Source organism: Amblyomma mixtum, chromosome 8 (assembly GCF_055824585.1).
Source record: "Amblyomma mixtum isolate Tamu chromosome 8, ASM5582458v1, whole genome shotgun sequence".
NCBI lineage: Eukaryota > Metazoa > Arthropoda > Arachnida > Ixodida > Ixodidae > Amblyomma > Amblyomma mixtum.
Window position 1 is genome coordinate 127,194,595 of NC_143019.1, and position 20,653 is coordinate 127,215,247.

At 43.9% G+C, this 20,653-nt stretch overlaps 1 protein-coding gene across 1 annotated transcript in view; it reads right to left on the minus strand.

The window, feature by feature from the left end:
- LOC149334263 (cytochrome P450 4c3-like) overlaps positions 1-20,653 on the minus strand; it is a 64,108-nt gene that overhangs the window by 36,579 nt on the left and 6,876 nt on the right. The window contains exons 2-4 of the mRNA XM_089555099.1: positions 11,373-11,661; positions 5,300-5,412; positions 2,562-2,647 (exon numbers count right to left, since the gene is read on the minus strand). Of these exons, the coding sequence (XP_089411225.1) occupies positions 2,562-2,647; positions 5,300-5,412; positions 11,373-11,646 (473 nt within the window). The 5' untranslated portion in view covers positions 11,647-11,661. The remainder of the gene's footprint in view (positions 1-2,561; positions 2,648-5,299; positions 5,413-11,372; positions 11,662-20,653) is intronic.

Genomic DNA, 20,653 nt, shown 5'->3' on the forward strand with positions numbered 1-20,653 from the left:
GCCGACACAGCTAATGCTAAGCTGAAAAAGCCGCATTTTTACCCAAAAAAACTTGTTTTTGAGAATTTCTGAAAGTCTTTCTTCAAAAACCTTGTATAGCTAAAAATCAAGCCTGGAAGACCTAACAATTATCGCGTAATTATATGATCTCACTCTGGGACACTTTCACCTTCGAACGTGTCCCTGTTGGTCCAACTGGGTCCTGCAAAGCTTTGCAGAACAAGTAGACCATCGGTCACAGCAGTAGTTCTGAAATGAGCATGGGCGTCACTTCCTTGGACCGCAAGGTGTTGTTGTTGCCATTGAAGGAAAGTGCGCGGGCCTGTCCCCTGACTCCAGCAGAGCCACGATTACTGCCACACGAAGAGAGAGGAGAGTTGAAAGAGATAGGAGAACAATGATCGAAAGAAGAGACGCGCGTCCCAACAACCGCGTCCGATGAAGTGACGATGCCAGCTTTAGAAACTGATACCCCAGTGGCGACGAGCCCTCGCCGCAATAGCAGAGAGCCCCTATATCCCAGCTCAGAAAGGCAAGACTAAGTAGCAGGCATCCCCAGCGTGGTCAGCTGTGCCTTCCAAACTTCTTCGACAATTCTAACAAACCGAAGTTATCGCTTTCATCGGGAAACCATCGTTCTGACTGTTGCCCTGTGCGTTCAATCCGGCAATCCGAAAGTAACTTCTTGCGATCTGCGAAGTTCTGGGAGTGCTGATAGGCAAACGTGGAGTTCATACGGGGCGCTGCGGGTGTTCCACTGCGCACCTAAAAACTGCTGCCGTGAGCTGATTTGCTGTCGGGAAACGCAATACCATATTCTGAACTATCAGAGGGGGCCTTGAGTGTGCTAATGCTCTTTGCCTAAGCGCTGTAGACGTTAGTTGACGTCGTTAGTTGATGGTAAATTACGAGTATAAGTGTAAACTTTAACCGTTAAGCTCAAAGCATCTGGTTCTCTAGCTCTATTCTTTCTCAAATAGGCTTGCACAATATGAGACCCTTATTATAACAATGACAATGCACATCTATTGGACATCCACCATCTTCCTGTCAAATTCACTAGCTGTATACTGGTCCATTTTATCACCTTGAACTGCTTAACTTGGAACCCCTCCAAGTGCGCCGTCAAGTTGGCAGGTAGAGATCCTTTTAACGTGACGGCATAAAGGGTCGTCGCATTGCACGGAAAACCGGCGGCGGCGTTGTGTAGAGAAAACATGGATTGGTCCAGAAGATATTGACGTCACAACCATATCACCTAAGAGCTTTTTGATTTTACCAGATGCGAAACTTCCCATAGGGTCGGTGTATCAAAAATAGCGGTCTCAGGATCGCGGAACTGGCGGTAAATAATGTTAACAGTGTTCAAGTTTCATGGTTCGAGATTGCTAGTAAATGCACGACCACCAGGCAACAAAATCAGTGAAAAAGATGCACTTACAGAGAGCTATAGTTATGACAGTCAGAGGAATAAATTCCATTGACCGCTTCAAAATAGCGCCACCATCCGGAAGCACTCTAAAACTGACTTCTGGGGCTAGTCACTATTTAGCGCGGAGTTTCTTAGCTGTTATGATCGAAGAGCGCCGTGTGACTTTGCGCGGGTAATTCAAAACCCACAACGATCACACTGTACAAGAGTGATGACTTCACCACCGAATTCCTAATTGGTCTACAGGGCCATGACGCCAATCCACCAACGTTACGCAGTGTTTCTACAGAAATGAAAGCACTTGCACTAAAAAGAAAAATGGAGCCCGTTGCACTACCACTCCAACATTCAGCAACGTTCGTTCGACTTATGTAAACGGAAGCCTAGCGTGCCTTGTGGCAAATAAAAATTAAAATGAAGACAATAACATAATATAGGCCTTTAAAAAAATAAAGTAATACAAAACAGAGAAGTTTAAAGAAAAGGGTTCTTGTCTACGAAGTGATATGTAAGAGTACCTGATGCCGCTGAAGACACCATTGAAATATGAGATCATACTCGTAAGGCTGAGCTTAAGTGTTTCCCGAATTTTTATATGCGCTAACACAAGGAACAACACTTGTGACGTGATACTTGCATGATTTATGCGCCCCAAAAACCACGTAGATTCAACCCCTCTTAGGTTTGGGCCCATATTTCGGCAGAACCCAACTTTATCAAAAATCCCAATTTGCCCTCACAACACACCAGTAAAACTGTTTTCCTGCATTGATTGCCTAATCTCCGGATCAAGAAATATTTGATCATCTCTTGCTGAAGAAATTGTTGTAGCCCCCTCCTGATTCATTGGGCAGTGGTCGCTATGTATAGCAAATGACTAAATAAATGAAACACCTGCACATATTGCGTAAAGACAGACTTACCTCAATGAAATTTTTGCTTATTCTTCCTAGCGAAAGCGCACTAGTTTTAACTATTCAAACTTAAGATCATTAATCAGTATTTACACTGTCGTTTGTGTACATTTGAAAATATATTTATTCGCCGATCAAGCAATTAGAACTAATAAAATGAAGGATGCATTTGAAACGCAACGTGATCTGAATCCTTCGCAGGCACTGAGCCTTACCTGGTCAGTAGTCCTGTTCCCAGCCAACTGTGTAGTAACTGGTATTCTTGTCCTTTCGTCAGAATCTTGTTACTTGACAAAACCTCCTGGAACACGGCATCCAACATTAGCACTGCTGAATGTAACCGCTCTGCTTCCGGAAAGGTCGATCACTATTTTGGTGAGCACGACCTTCCCTGCAAACTTTGGGGAACAAGAGCCAAACGGTTGCTGCGAAGTGTTGGTTGCATTCATGTTCACTCTCGGCTAAAACTATATATTTCAAGGGGCATCAATATAGGGCACGCTGCACAGCTCGTGACACCCCATCATGGGGTCCAAATTTTTCATGTTCAGAGGAATTCTTCATAGCCAGTCGGGAACATTGTATATCGCCCGAGGCTACAAAACCCCCATTTCACGTTTTTGAAGGAAACACCCTGGAATCTTTAGTTTCTACCAAGGCTTTACATAAGGTCCCCCAAAGTTTGAAAATTCACCTAGGTACTCGTTGGCATGGTTTTAATGCCAGAATTTTTTTTTACGTCTACATCTTAGTCTCTCTTTGTACGCACATTTTGCCCCCCCCCCCCCCCCATCTATAGCCCTGTAGAACTAGTGAAAATGAAGTATGCAGGAAAAATTTTCAAATGTCTGCAGCGTTATTAAACATGTTTTTCGCTGCGCAACTGCAAGCGTCCTTGGATATCGCTTCCAACCACTTGGCTATCTCTCCTTAATTTTTTAATTGTATTATTGATGCATAATAAAGTAATTTGGATTGGCAATAAAAATTAATGAGGGAAATAGTGACCTGCCCACACCGAAATTTAATACCGTCAGAAAACTGGCAACGAACACAATGGAGATAAGATAACTGAATAAAATCCCAATGAGGATTTTATTCTCTTATCTATTGTCGATACCTCAGGCTGATGAATTTTAGCCCCACATTATAATGTGACACTTATGAATATAAGACTGGCAGTCACCTCGGTACTGTATTTCACGTCTGGCACAATTATAGAAGTAGCGGCTTAAGCTGAAAAAAATTAAAATTCTGTAGAAACACGTAAGGGACCGCTTACGTGCGAGAATGCACAAGCATTATATGTGGAACTGCACAAGGTAGATGAACAGATAAATGTTCCGCATGCTTCCGATTCTGCCATGCCCAGGGACTGCGAGGCCTGTTTATAGCTTGACTGCGCTGTGTCGACAACCAGGAGACCAGATGCACAGTACTCTGCGCATGTTGACATATAATGATGATGCAGGCACTGCCAAGAGTAGGACCATGGTGGGCGAAAATCTTTGTTCACATTTCGAAGAAATGCATAGTGGTAATGCGAAGATCCATTGACCAAGATGGCGAGGCACAGAAGTGAGATTCCGGTGCAGTGTCAGAAAGTGTTCAGATATCGTCTGATTTTCGTGCCATGGTCGGCGGTAGACGGCGGACGGCAGCTTTGGCGCTAATGGTAAATTTAATGCTTTCGCATTACGAGGCGAATTCTTTCAACATGAACGGGTGTATCATGTATCCGATTGCCTTTCTGACGAGATGTCAACGTCTTTAAACTCGCGTAAGCAACTAATTCCGTTCGAACCTAGTGGTACTTATTTCTTTAAAGGTATTCGTAAAATGTGTTAAAAGGACAGGCGCTCCCAGAAACCAAGTCTTGTTCTATATGTTCTGGTTTGCGGGATGTTACCGGAATGCTTCACTGTCCCTGTTTTGCCATCTTCTTCATCGTCAGAAGGTCGGCAGTAACCTCGGCAGCCCTGGACAGAGGGCGCACCCACATGCGCTCCAGCCACCATACTCACCAATAAATGTTCACTCACTCTTCATAGCCACCTGCAGGTCGCCGCCCTATCCACGTTGTAACCACGCTTATTAGCAACTATGATTCGATACTGTGATGGGTGATTTAAGTGCGTTATCTGTAAAATATTCCATCGTCTTTAAACCGAGTAAACTGAAAGCGGCGGCAATTGTGACCTTTTACAACCCCCGAAAATATTTGCTTCTATTACGGTGCCGAGTTGTTCCTGGCCGCGAGCACGAGTTAGCTCAATAAAGAGTTTTATCATTGACCGTATGAGCGTGTGAGCATATATGCCGCGATGGCAAATGTGTCAGCACGCCATCAATCAAACTCGGGGAAAGCGCACATTTATATTACGTTAGTAGGCTTTCCACGGGACGCAACAAGCATATGGACGTTTGGTCTTATTTGTCCCGTATTCACCATGTGGGATGCCTATCTTTTTTATATTTCTTTAGTCAATATTTATTGCTCTCACAAGCACTCGGATACATTCGAAAGGAGCGAGAAAATGAGCGGTTGTCTTTTACGCCACCCTGCTTTGTTGCGCTGCTTTTCCGTTGAAGAATATCGCATCATTAAGTGCTACGGAGGGTGAAGTTTATTGGTACATGAAGAAGGTAGTTAAAGCGGGAGAAGCCATAAAACCCTGGAAAAGAAGACAAGGTTTATGTATGGTGCGCTTTGCGAATACAAGTGTTGTCTTAATCTTAGCGGTCATGAGGCTCTACTTCCGTCTCGGAGTTTCAAGCTTCTGTCACTTAAATCGCTTGCCGCCATATGTGGATATATGACAGTCATTTTCTCAGTACTAGAAGAAAAGAAAATTCTTGTTACTGCGCCGCGTATAATGCACAGCGTATCTCGAAGAAAGGTAACGCGAAGCCAGACTCAGCCATGTACATGCATGTTAAAAGAGTATATTACCTCGACGTACTCCGCCTTATAGACATCAAACCAAGGCGTGAAGCCAATGTACATTAGATATCGTCCATGTTTTTGAAAAGTGGCATGAAGTCCTGAGATTGCAGAAAACACCACTGAAAAGGAAACGGAACAGAAATGTAGTTAGCGTACTGGCGAGTGCCGTGGCAGTATTGTTAGCCGGGCTAGTTGGTAATAGTTTATGGTGAATCCTTGTGCTCAACCGAACGGGCACTCATAGAGAAATGAAGAATCGCCAAATAAGTCCATGGAAATAACTAGAAATTAAAGCCAAGCGAACAGAGCACAACAGCTTCTCCTTTTATACGAATATTTTTTTATTTGGAAAAATGCGTAGTTTATCATCAGTTTTTCTATAGCCTTTATTACTTAAGAGTAAACTTTACATGGACGAAGGAAGGCAAAAGACTAAATTTGATGACTAATTTTTTATGATCGTTACAGACTCGTACAAAAATGGCATATCAAAGCTCCAAAGAAATTGCAAGATTTCAACATTAGCCCCTGAGTTTAAGCCGCCAAAATGCTATTCTGGGTAGACGACAGAGAATAGGGAAAATAGCCGCCAGAAGAGGACTGCTCAAAACAGCAAAAGATAAGAAGAATATAGTGAAAAATAAGAGTCTGACTGAATCAGGGTGTAACATTGAAGATGATACAAGAGCATTTTAATACATTTAACGAACGTCATTATCTTGAACACAGGTAAGCAGATAGCTAGTGCATAGTACTACTGAGAAGGTCGCGGAATAGACAGACATAGTATTCGTTTTATTATGGTAGTGCGACAAGTTTCTTAATTTGTGACTCATAATACGCTCTCTTCTACGCATAGGCACTATTCACTCTCAGATTTCGCAGCTGTGAAGAGGTTCATGTGTTACAACCCTGCGCTTGGCAAGCCTCCACACCGTTGCTAAGTACGAAAATAAAAGCTCTAACTAAGGTTGCTCGCCAAAATATGCTGCACAAGGGCATGCTAGCGGCGCGCTTAGACTCTCTGATAAGGGCGACGAAGGGTTCAAGCTTAGTCTTATGTGCTACCCCGCTTACAAGAACACATGAATTAGAAGGATATGGCTGAGTACCTCCCCTCCACGATAAGATAGAGGCTGGGCCGTCTAGATCCCCTCGTTAGAATCGTCGCGGCTCCAACGGAGCGCCATCATGGTGAAAACTTAACAAATATCAAAGCGATTAAATGAAATAAATGACCAAAAGCTACGCTGTAATTATGCATTGCCGAGTATTGCAATCTTGCAGTAAGTTTTTCTCTTCCCCGTACTTTCACCTCATCCACACGAACCGACCTGTCTTCCGTACCAAAAGACGATTTTTACCAATGTATAAAACCGGACTGGACCCTCTATGACAAGCAGAGACATTGATTGCGTGTCGTCCTTGGACCCGCTAGAAATAGTGGGTGCTCTCTGCGGAAGGAATTTTTCTCTGGCTTTTGGATCTGAGCAATGCGCATGGAAAACACGTGCAGGAGTACAATAACGGCTCCCAAAGCAGGCTCGCAAAGCAAACATAAGCGCTCATGTTGTGCTGAAATGGCCACGCCTGTTCTTTATATAACTCGGCCACACTGACTTCACGATGTAGTGCCTACAGTTGCGTCAGTGGTCGGCCTTCGAACTTACATCGTGTTGACTGCGGTATGACAGGCTGAGCGTGGTCTGAACGTACTTGACTCCCAGACGCCACAAGAGCGCCTCAGACAGTCTCTCCAGGGAGCTTTAACGTTTTATCAATGGATAAAGTAAAACGTTTGTGGAGTGAGCTTACCGGCTTAGCGCACTATTCAGCGTAAGCTATTATAGCTTTGGTTTCGGTTTTTGGTTTAAATTTCCCTGCCCAACTTGAATAAAGTTTGAATAAAGCGCAGGGGCATCAGATAGAATTCGTTTTTAAAATATCATTCAAAGAGGACGAAATTGCTGGGGAAATATTTTAAGGGCTGATTCTGCCTCCACGCCCCAAGTGAACAGTCGCTGTGCCACAGGGCCCCAGGCGCTTTCAAGTTACTCGCTTTGACTTTTTCGCCTGGAGCCATTTCGTTCATAACGTAAGGAATAAAAGCACCCTCAACCCTTCTTACATCGTAACTGCCTCGCCACCACCGTCTAAAGGTATACTGATTAGGCCCGGACGATATCGACCGTGATAAAGAGTTATTTGCTCTGAAAGGTTTTGATGGTTTGGTTGCTTTATGGGGTTTAACGTCCCAAAGCGACTGAGGCTATGAGAGACGCCGTAGTGGAGGGCTCCGGAAATTTCGACCTCCTGGGGTTCTTTAACGTGCACTGACATCGCACAGTACACGGGCCTCGAATTTCTCCTCCAAAGAAATTCAACCGCCGCGGCCGGGATCGAACCCGCGTCTTTCGGGCCAGCAGCCGAGCACCATAGCCACTGAGCCACCGCGGCGGCCCGAAAGGTTTTGAATAAAGTCATAGATATGTGTTACGGTGCAATTATCGAAGACAGCCTGCCCGCCGCAATCACCGTACTCAACCTATAGGAAAGGCGAGAAAGATATTTGCCGCCTCCTTTGTAGTAATTTCGGTCTTTCTCGTGGTAGTTGAAGAAAGACGAGTGATGTGTCAGATAGCATGTGCTCAAAATCCCTCTAGCCTACAGGCGCTCGGCCAGCAACATTCGACTTGTGAGCCACCAGCGCTCGTATGTGCAGTGTCCTAACCACGTATGTTACCTTCGCGCTGCGTGTCCCGCAATTAACCATGCATGACCTCATAAATTGTCACCGCGTCTTAGCAAGCTGTTTTAAACTTGCAGGTTTTGGGGACGCCAGGCAACTCAGACTGAAATTTCTCGAACGGCGAAGTACGGCGGGTACGTCAGCGGCGTACAACACGCGATCGATGGACACGCCAGTGGTGCGGTCACTGAACCGATGACAACGAACACACTTCAGGTTTGAACAGAATCAAAGGTTGTTTCTTAGGATGCGAGGAACGAGTAGTAGCAGTTGTTTATTTAAAAATAATATTAATCGTAAAAGAAAAGAAACAATTTCCTAGCCCTGGTACCTGCCATCGCTACGGGCAGCTGGGACAGCGGAAATAAAGGGACTGTAGGGAGACTGGAGAAATGAGAGGTGAGGGGACCGGCAGAGAGGATAGGGGGAGAGAGCTACAATATACAAGTAATCTATTTACACTATCCGAAGAAGAGATCGCAAGGAAAGCGAGAATCCACAACAACGCATTGAACAGTACCAGGGCGAGTCTAAGGTGACTTAGGCTAGCGAATGAGCGGCGTCACTGATAACCAGAATGGCGTAAGGATACGGCAAACAATGCGTATGACAAACCATTCAATATTTTTTATGACATAAGGATGCGACCCTTTATGCCACAGGCACAACCAGAACATTACGCTATATCTGCCAGCGTTCTTTCTCAATATTAAGTTAACACGTCTTTAAGACGGCACAGAAAACGCGTTGCAGTAAAAACATAATGGAGTTGAAAACGGAGCGTTCTGCCGCTTGGCATATGAAGTGTCATGCGCGATTTGCACGTACTGGGCTGGTAACGATGGCGCGGCTGTGACTTGTCTTCGTGCCAGCAAGCGGGGCCTCGATGGGAGGGAGCGCAAAAAACTTCCAGGACGCTTGCCATTGTGCAATGTAAGATGCGTCAATAGCGATGACGTACTTTTCATTTGCGATGTACTGGTGTAATGAATTTCGGAACGACTGCAGATATCTACAGTCATATGGCACTCTTCACAGCTTTCAACGCGTACTCGCTCATCCTCTATAGCACTCTATTATGTACTGATTTCATGTTCCTGAACACCTGCGCAAGTCACTACAGTGATGCATTCGGGCATAATACCTTTTCAAGCTCTAGCAGCCCTATCGCTGTAATTACAGTCGTCTGCAGCCGTTTGTTGGAATCCGATGTAACCTGACAGGAAACGTTTTCAAACACCCTTTTATATCCCACAGTGCAGAACGCTGCAAAATTTTCTGCCCATAGGGTAATGGAGACTACAGTCTGTGGCAAATGCTTAGCATTTCCGGCCTTCTGAGTGACACTTACAGAAAGCCGCTGCACCAGGACGATGACCTGCATTTGGTTTTCCTGCGTAATCGCCCAACTACCGTACCGGTCATGTTCCAGATACTCCCATCCCAAGATAGCCACTGAGCGCGTCATCAGCATAAGTACCCAGCCCGTCTTGCGGATTCATTTCAGCTGAAACACGGCTTTCCTTTTCAGCGTGCACGTTTTTTCGCGCACAAAAATTTATGCCCCTGATAAGCTCATCAGGGTGAGCAGACAAAGGCAAGCATTTCTCGTCCAGTGGTCCAGTATTTCATTACTATCCAGTTTCTCTTTTGTTTAAAAAAGAAAAATGGCTCATGCTGCACAAATCGCTTTTGTGCGCCCGGTTGTCCCTAGAGAGGTGTGACAGGTCGCAGAAGATCTGAAGCCGACGCACGCCCGTGACTGAAAGGTGGCTCGTAGCTTGTGCTAACGAAAACACGTTGTTAGTTGCATGAAATGAGCTTTTGGCAGTAGACCTTCCCCTCCACACCATTTAACGAAACACTATAATGTATTCATTGGCGTAATGAATGGGACTTTTTACGGAACAGACAGACTACTTTATTAGGTAGTAAAAAGTGAAATTTTCATTTAATTCGCGTAATAAACGCAACCCATTCTTTACAGCTGATCATAATAATGAACAGTAGCAAGCGACCTTTTCTGAACGCCGAATGAACAACGAAATTCAATTAAATGCCAACGCTTAAATGTCAAAACAACTTAACCACACCCCACGAGACGAACACTGAATGACAATATTCTGTGAGGAATCCGAGAATAAGTAGAAGCACCAGATAGTCGCAAGGAGTTTGTTTTTTCAGCAAGTTTAAGGATCTTGATAACTTTTTGCAACTGGGCTTCACACTCTTAAGCATGTGAGTTACGCGTGAATCAAATCTAGTTGCGCTGTTGTTGGAGAGCATTATGGCCCGCTGCACGTGTTTTACGAGCACGTTTAAAATAGATGTTGTTAACTACGCTTTCCCACACGGAAGCCACGTTAAAGAATGCGCTTTCTTCACTTCAAAAGGCGTGTAATATCGGATGAAGCATTTATATCCTCTACTTTTTCTTTCTCGTAATTTCCCCTTCAAAATTATTCTGAATGATTTACCTAGCGCAAATAAAGAGCGTTGTCAATTTTCATAATTTTCGCGGGAACAAAACCTGCGTTCATTAAGCCCGTAAGTGCGGTAGATAAGATCAGTGCTTTTCTCATCGCTGTATGACGAGTGCTACTACGACAATGACCGCCTTAGTTTTTTTGTGTTTCTCTACACATGCAGGCAGTGTTCACGCTATTGGATTAATCTGCTCCAAAGCTAATATTTAGACAGGTTGACTGCCAACAGTTTGATGACAATATCACAGTTGTAAGTCTTGAAATAAGACGTTTTTTTTTCGTTACAGAACACTTGTGCAATCTCTTCAGAAAGGAGTGCTAGTAACAGGCAAAGTATTCTGTGGGGATATTAAACAAAATCAGGGGAGGCGTGGCATTGAACTATTCTTTACGGGCGTACACTTCAAAACTAGCATAATTTTCAGTTTTGCAGAGATAATATTTGAAACAAGCATGTAGTTTCAACAGAAAATTGGCTTTTAGAAAACTTGATCAATGGTGCAGTAGCTGCCTGAGCTCTCAGTGGGCACCTAAACCACGCAGTCAGGGAATGATGACAGGCAAGAGTGACAGCAAAGAGAAAACAAGGTGGAACAGTAGACGGACCTGGCATGATTTCGCATACCTCGGGATCTTTAACGATCCTTATATTCCACTACATGCAAACAGTGGGGATAGTATGCCTCGTCTTTCTCCGTGTTGTTATAATGAGGCATTCATTGAAATGCGCCTGGTCAACAGGCCACCTGTATGCTGCGTTTAGCAAATGTGATACAAAATGATCAGCTTCTAGCACACCGACATGGCGTTGGTAAAAGCAGCCGTTAGCACAGCGGCAACTCACGGGTGCTGAATCCGACGGGGAAGCTCGGCTGATTGCAGGCACTCGTCATGATCCATATATGTTGGAAAGGAAAGTGCTGCCGGATCTGTGGCACGTCGCTCAGCTGCTTCACAGTCTTCGAGTGGATCTTCCGTGCAGCCCACAGAAGGACGATGGCGAGTACCGTGACGCTTGCCAGCGTGAGTGCTGAGACCCTGGCGAGGGCAATCGCCGCTTGAGCCCAGCATCCTGGAGATAACAGGTTCCCGACGTCGCCCACGGAGAGACCCGGCATCGTAGCAAATAAAAGCTGCAAATAGAATGCACGGAAAAGAGTTTGAGTGAGTGAACATTTTTTAATGTGTTTGAAATAAATGTGGTGATAAAAATCGGGTTCTTAGAGCCTCGTCAATTTAGTGTTATTACTTGCAGGACGATCGATGGGTGGCCATGCAATTTCCGGACAGGTCTGACTGATTTCTTTCCTTTTTGTTTTTTTTTTGTGTTCGCGCATTTCTCCGCTCTAAGTACGACTTGCCCTGTTTTTATAAAACCGTCATGCAGCGCTTGTTGTGTTTCTTCCTTCTTTCGTCCGCTCTGTGTTTCCTTTTTTTTCAGAGATGCAGTAGCAACTAGCTCAACTGCACGCAGTGCCCTGCCTGCGGTTGCCAATCATTTTATGAAATGAAACAATAATACATGCAAATTGATTGAAAACAGATAGAATCTCGCATTTCACTCCTTACCAGAAGTGAGCTATTCTGTTTTTTCGAAAATTTTACTCCTCTTTTTGTGAGTGGCGCAATGCCTATCTTAGCACCGAACTCGCGGCGTCTACACGGGTGTCTGTGATCACCATGCAACGTAGACAAATGAATAGACGACAGGAGCACAAGCATCAAGACAAGCAACAAACAACAAATGTGCAGCTGCTGAAACCACATCCACTCGCCATCAGGGCTCACAGAGTTAGGCCCACACCCTAATTAAAGTTAGGGCCACACCACTCGGTCGCACACCGAGAGCTCATGCACGACCACACCTTCACGAAGTCCGCTGTGCTTTACGCAGCTTTCTTTAATATGAATGGATCCGGCAGATGCCAGGAAAGTTTCTAAGATGTGCTTCGTTGCCATGATAAAACGTCTGTTAAACTATGCAAAGGGTGTCACCATCAAATGGGCAGACGTTATCACCGCCGGTCTGATCATTACTCTGTTTATCCCGTAATGCGAAACCGTTGAAAAACTCGTTTAATGGTTATTATCTCTGTGTAATTCCATGATTCTTGGACTTAACTATGAGGCAACTGTGCAATACTGTAAGGTATCGGTATGGAAATATTAGAAAAAAATGCCCATTCTTTCTTTCTTTTCAAAGTTTTTCCGTCGTTAGCATAGAGTACTTAATATTGCCATAGGCAACCAATAGGCAAAGTTTTTCACGCAGGAAAAAAGTTGATAGCAAAAATGAAAGCCAACGTTTCTATAGTGGTATCTTAAGATACAAGAAAGTATTCTGTTGATAAACAACTTCCCGTTGAACAATGCGCTTGTCCATAATTTGTGGACATACCTGATCACTTACGGTCTTCATTTAGGAAATATAAAAAGAAAACGACAGATTCATTATGTGGACGATTACAGCGCAGTAAAATTCGGCTAATATTGAAGGCTTCTAAATCTTCTAGGAAAACAAAAGAGCCGCTTAATATGCATGCACAGTGAATCAAGCACAAATTTAAAAGCGCTACACATTTGGCGCAACATGAACAGCGCAGGAAATTTAGGTGGTTTATTACTTGCGGTTATCTTTTTCTTGAATTCCAGGCCGTCGCGGTTGCTCACTGGTTATGGCGCTCGGCTGCTGACCCGTAGCAGGCGAGTTCGTTAACGGCCGGGGTGATCGAATTTCGACTGTGGTGAAATTCTAGAGGCCCGTGTACTGTGCGATGCCCGTGCCCATTGAAGAACCCCAGGCGGTCGAAATTTCCCCAACCGTTCACTATAGTGTCCCTCACAGTTTTAGTCGCTTTTTATCGTTTAGCCCCTCTTAACTGTAAGCTATTTTCTTGAAATCCGGCATTTAAGCGAAGATGTGACGCTACTACTCGCGAGCGGCAAGACAATAATCGGTGCGGCTTTTTAGCAGATGATATCAAGAGCGGATCTTGCTAGGTGGGCTACGTCATTATAGGCCGGAAGTAAAACCGTGCCGCGAAGTACAGACGAAATGCATGTTCTGTCCATGTGCGCGACGAGAAACGACTGCAAAAAATAATATAAAGAAGTGTAAACGTTTTTTGCAAGTTGGTGAGATATTCTTTGCGAAGACTGGAGCAGGGAGAAAATATTAATAATAATAATAATAATATTCTTTATTCAGTATAAACCGAACATACATAAAATGGAAGCGCCGAAGCCACGAGTGGACATGGGCGGCGACGACCGCCAGCCGCGGCAATCTTCGCGCTACATCACAGCTCCACCACAAGCAAAAGAAATTACAAGGTGAAAATATGAAGAACAAAAAAATTGGCACAGAACAGTATGGAAAAGCACTGATAAGATTTTAGTACATGTTAAAGATTCTCTAACGCTTGAACAGCAACACAGAGTTTTTTGCGGGTGTTTAAAGAAAATAAATCGTGTGGTAATTTGTTAAAGATAGCTGGCACGTAATATTGTCTAATTGTTTTGCCGTAGTGAGTGCGCACTCTCGGTTTATGATAACGAGGAACATGTCTCAACGGTATCGGTTTCGTGTTTAAGTGCCTGTATGCGCTGTTTCAAAAATATTTCCGTACTACAATTTGTTTAAAAAGATTGTGAAAAGAAGGCAAACCGGCTGCAGTAAAGACACAGTTGGGCAAATTTTACTGCGGCCAGTAAGGAACGCTTGTAGCCATGTTTTTTAAAATCCTATTAACCTGACATTTTCATTTGAAAGAGCAGTTAAAAAAACAACACATGCCGTGTCCTAAGACACTATACCCGAGAGCATGGGCGACTAATTTTCTAACAGAAAATGGCATCATAGTTCGCAAATTAAACAACAAGCATGTAACACTTCTGAGCTTCTTATAAATGTGAGTCATCTGAGTATTCCATGCCAAATCACTGTCTATCTATGTACCAAGATACTTAACCGACGGGATGCTAATTATAGGTTGACAAGAACACAAAGAGCATTATGAAGTCTGTAAATATATGGAACATACGCTTGGTACATCTTTATCTGGGCTACGAAAACAAAGAAGTCTGGAGTTGGTGCTATTTATTTGTATCAAATTTGAGGCAGACCAATCACTAACTTTAATAGCGTGCGTCTTCTTCCCGTACATGTTTTTGTTGGTAGCCACGCTAGGCAGACAGGGAATCGATGCACCAAAGCGATACCGGCATCGTTGATACGAGTGCAATGGGGATAAGGTGGTTAGTTCTGTCGCAGCAAAGCTAGCATGTTTAGAAATGGTAGACGCCTATTGTTTTAAAGCTTGAAGGGATATAGTAACCTGTAGGAATATAGTTTGAACACACTGATGATTTCGAGCTGTGGAAACAAATGTTTTGTTGTGTGTCGAATACCAGTCGAATTATTGCGTAGTATGAGCAAAATATCAGCAAAGTATGAGGCGAAGCATCAGCAAAAAAGAAAGGCGTGTACGTTTCATATTCATCTTTTAATATGCATCAGCACTAAACATTTATGAAGTCTTCTATTTTCATTGAAGGCTGCCATATTAACGATCCTTTGGCGTTCTTGCATGGGGCGTTAGTGGAGAGTGGGTTCTGCAATTTTGCCGTCCGGAAATGGGGCTCTGGTGTAGGAATGAGAACAAGGAGCTTACATAACAGGTACTGTACATTGCAGTACGCGGATACTACGCGCTTTCCAGCCCCCCCCCCCCCCCCCCCCCCCTGTAGGCTTCCCAGAGTTCATGCAGGCGCGGTCGAGCACTAATCGGCTTCACATTTGAAAAGCAGAATAAGCCACATTGTTTAGTTACAAATCAAATATCGGTCGCATCAAGGGACCCAAGCAAATCTGAGCGGGTTGCAATAATCGCATGGCCCTAAAGCATTTCGCAACAAGACGGTCCTAATAGACAGCGTCCTTTGTAGTGTTATCGCACAGCAAATGTAAGCCTCCTGCAGCAGCCACTCTGAACACACTGTCTGCATAAGCAAAGTGGCAATTCCGTCCTTCTCCAAGCAAAGGAAACGCAGTGGCCTTCCCAAAGCGGCTAGTAAAGAAACAATCGCGATATCGTACCGTCGTCAGATTACCACAATCATGAAGAGAGCTCGCGCTTGCTGGACAGATGTTAGCCATTGAGTATCTATTGCCTTTAAAAATTCTTTCAGCAAAAACAAAAGTTATTTGCCAAGCTATTCATAAGGTAAGGCTAAAGCCAGACACCAACGACATGTTGCTGGGAAGCGACGCCAAGATGAGGGCTTCAATCCCGTTCCTTTTCTTCACTCAGGTTCTGCTCGGATTGCTGTCAAGACACTCAAGTACGTGCCATAGAAACCTATCACCAATTCCGGCTGCTGAAATCGGTATCATCTTCCCGCCAAGTCAGCCGGGTTCATTCCACGAGCATTACGGCAACCTTACCAGCAGCGCTGCTATTTCGTTGGTGAATCCGCGAGGGGCAACGGCAACAATGATAACAACCAGTATAAAAGTGGCTTCCGACGAAGCAGACGGCAGTGGGCTCGGCAGCAACGCCATAATGAGGGCTAGAAACCCGTTCCTTTCCTTCACTCAGGTGAGGAAACGCTACGGCAATTGTTTGCCTAGTAGTAATATTTTTGCTGCCGTGCGCTCGAACCTTGCTTGAAGTGCTGTTTAGCGTAGGTATATCACTGGGGTTTTCGCTGCTATTGGAAAGAGATATTGAGTCAAACCCCGGACCAGAACCTTCTATCACGGAGCAGGTAGAGTTTATCTTGGCGGACATTCAAGAAATCAAAGCCAAAAAAAAATGAAACGAATCACAAACTCAACTTCGTCGAGACAGTTAGGAAAAAATAGGCAGCCAGGAAAAACAAGTCTGGGAATATCTGATTAGAGTAAGTGATCTAAAGAAAAAGCTGTCACTCGTGACTAAAAAGATCGATGACTTAGAAACTAGAAGCTCGCGATCCAGCGTGATTGTTTTTGGCATAAAACAACAAGAAGAATAACAAATAACAGAAATAACAGAATAATAGAAGAAATAACAAGACAAAGTACTGAACACAACAGTCAAAAAGATATCCTAGGAAATAAACGAGGTGCACATATTTTGGATTGAAAGAATTCATCGGATCGGCGGTCGCAAGACGGATCGGAAAACTCTGTCCTTGACTTGGTGTTTGTATGTGATGATTTTCAGAAGAACAATATTAATGTTGAAGTATTAGACGGCATGTCGTAGCACAAATTATTCTTATGTAGATCCTGGGTCAGAAATAACCGCTGGCTCTTAAGGGTCACGGACAGGAGACGGCAGAAAGTTAGGTGGGCGGATGAGAATAAGTAGTTTTGCGGGGATACGGCGACAGCAGGTGGCAAAGGACAGGGTTAATTAGAGATACATGAGAGAGGCCTTTTACCTGCAGTGTGCGTAGTCGGGCTGATGTTGATTATTATTTTTAATAAACCACTACTACTTACGACTGTTAACAATAGTGCCAGCTGCCCGGTGGACCGTTTTTCAAGCGAAGCCGATAACTCTGCTATTATCTTGCGATTGGAGACTACAGTTGTGGAGCTGAATCTCAAAGTTTGGTTCTTTCGTCTCCATAAGTGTGGTATCCGGCCACCGAATATTAATAGAGGTATCGGCTTCGTTTGATAAACAGGTGCTCCACAAACTTTTGTCCCGACTGCACCTTGCCAGGGTAATTTGTTCAGAAAAAGTGACTTAAAAACATGGCTTCGCTTTTAACAAAGCAGATGATGCTGCTATTGCTACTTATCATACTCATGAGTATCAGAATTTTTATAATTTTTAAAACGGAGAATCCAAAGGCTGCGAAAACCATTAAAACGCCAAGAGCTCTGGGTATCGCTCAAACACAGATTCTCTGAGAAAGTTGTTAAAGGGGAAAATACGTAGCACAAAACACTATATTAACAAGACCAAAATGCACAACTTTATCAACCCTTGTCGAGAATTCTCACCACATCTCTAGTGTGTCACACCGTGCGGAAAACAAAGGCCAGGCACACGCCTTTATTAACCATTTTCAGTCACAAAAACACGTAATGTGAATGATACATAACAGTGGCTTGCCACTTTTAATGTAGGATAAAAATTATTAGATTAGCCCGTAGTCTTCGAGTCTTGGTTGGTGTAAGTGCTACTGAAAACTGACGCCACGAAATATACGGTCCGGATGAAATCCCAAATGCAATCCTGAAACGGTACTCTGAACCCGTTAACAAGTACCTAACCCTTTTATTCTCGAAATCATCACACAATAGCCGGCTCCCAGGTGAGAAGAGATTAACTAAAATTGTCTCATTTCATATATCGGGCAACACTTTCTCCGTGGCAAATTGCGGACCGATATACTTAACTTGTAGATTCTTTAAAATACTTGAGCATATAATCTTAAAGCTCATCACAGGGTTTCTTGAAACGAAGCATGTACTTCATGCAAACCAACATGGCATTCGCCACGGATCACCCACCTCATTAAACTAGCTGAGATTTTTCATGACTTAGCTCAGGCTCCTAACAATCAGTCACAAATTGATATGATGTTTTTCTATCTATTAAAAACATTTGATCCGGTCTCACAAGCAAAACTGTTCTTCAATCTTACATACGGAGAAACATCAGCAGGATAGGTGGTTATCTATCCGACTGGCGACAGTTTGTTCAGTCAGGTGGCCATACGTCCGATACAGTTGAAGTATTTCCGGTGTACCTCAGGGCACTATTCTACCTCCGCTCCTATTCTTACTGTTGATAAATGGCACAGCAAACAAAGTCGACATTAAAATTCGGTTATTTGCAGAAGAGTGAGTGCTTTACCAAGAGGCCAACGATACTATCAGGAAAATTAAGCTCAATTATGCACTACACAAAGTAGTGCAGTATTTTAATAACTGGTAGATGGTAATTATTAAAAACGGTTTAATATGTGACAAAGAAAAAAAGAAATGAGATTTTTATGCAGGCTGAACAACATCGCAATGCGTGGTGTACCTAAACACCAATATCTGGGAGTAATAATTTCTTCTGACCTGAGCTGGAGAGCGCAAGTGCAAAAAGAATCGGCTCCACAATACAAAAGCTGTAATTTCATAAAAGGGTAATTTCATAAAAGAGCCTTCAGTCGACTCTTGAGACAAAACGACTTGCTTACGTCACTCTTACCAGAGCGACATATGAATATGCGAGTATTGTATGGTTCCTGCGCCACGAAATATAATATCGGCAAGCTCAGAATTATCGAAAGAAACGCGGCAGGTTTTCGTTATAATCGATACCATCGTACCCGTCACTCAATGAACTTTTACACCGCGCGGTTCTTCACATGTTGACCAATCTAGAACAGCTGCAACGATAAAAATTTCTATACCTACTACTTCACAACACCTTCAAACTAAATTACTTGAATTTTGTAAGCAGGAAGCGCTGACGGGAAACCAGACATACGCACCCAAACAAGCTGCAGGAACTCAGTGCACGAACAACACATTTTGACTCTCTTATTTTCCGCAGATAGTAGACGAGCCGAAAACACTAGAGCCATGTACTATTCCACAGCCAACGTTTGAAAACGAGAAGGCAGTTCTTTTTTTTTTAGCATTGTTGGTGACTGTAATTATCATTCGTGTTGCGCTACTATCTCTATATTATGGTTGTGGCTCCAACTCAACAGTCACATATAGAATTTTATGAGCTAGTCACCTCTCCCAACCCTGTGATAACACCTTTGGGGTTGACAGTATATCAAAATAAATATCATAAATGAATGTACGAAAGCCTAAGCAGCAGTGCCAGCGTCGCTGTGGGCCGAACACAGTGTAGAGTCACACATAATTGAGCTTTTGAAATGACATGGGACAACACAGAGACGACACTAACAAACAATTTTGCACACCAGTGTTTGTGTCGTCCCTGTATTGTGCCAAGTCATTTCAAAAGTGCAATTATGTGTGACCATGTTAACTACCACTAGCCCAATTTGAAACCCTCTTACAGTGCAGAGGCGATATGTCTACCCTTCGGTGGTACCGGTGAAGTGTAGCGTCGTTGTAGTGCTCCCGATGAGTATGAAGTCCTCTCGTCTGCAACACTACCGCCACCGCTCACCAGGTATTTTTTTCCCGAGTGCAGATGCGCCCAAGGATTCTTCATATCACGTTAGATTTTTGCGACGTGGTCTTCGTTACTCACACGGAGCCCTCTGTTAAATGCGTTCAACTCTGGGTAGCAGCGATGCCGGTTTGGTCATCGTAAGTGGCGCGTAGCAAGGCCGCACAATCTTTCCCATCAAGTACGCTAAGGTTCAACGCATCCGCATATCGGTTGCGCCCAAAGCGTATTGCCATTGACAAGGCCTCACGCAGCTCCGGAAGCCAATATTATGGCCTTGCCTAGATAAATATCTTCGAACAGGCCGTTCTATCAAATATGCTGGCAACTGCGCCCAAAATTGAGAATTACGCTAAGACACACTGTATCTCAGGTGTTACGGCGGGAATTACAAGGTTAAGTAATTCAAGCCTGATGTGGGTGAGGTGTGCGCGGCCAAACTCGATAAACGCATCCACGTGTTTGCAGGAGCGCTTCTCTCAATCACAGGCGGAAACGCTTCGTTAAATTCCGTTTGCATACTCACTGTATTCGACCGAAATTCATTGGTGACGACTATTGGTAACATCATCTTCGGCGACGTGAATCATGGAGAAAATGACATCCACATTTCGTCCGAGGTTCTCTTTCTATAGAGGAAGTCGGTGCAATAAGCAACGACCCGTAGGAAGTTAACGGACCTCGTCTTCATCGCTACCGCAGTGTCAGGACAATCAAGAAAATTACCATCCCATTCTTCGATCAAGAAGCGAGCAACTTCACGCTAACTTAGAGCTAAAACTTTCTGATATAAATATGCCCAACTTGTGCAGTGGTATTGCGCAGCCTATGTATTGATATTACTTAACGCTGTCCTTCGCAGCATCGTTGGATCAGCGTGAGTGAAGGTTTTTGCTTTGATTAAATCTGTTATTCGTGTTTCAGTTCAGTTCAGTTCAGTTTATTTACCTTAAAGGCCCCCTTGTATCGGGGGTAT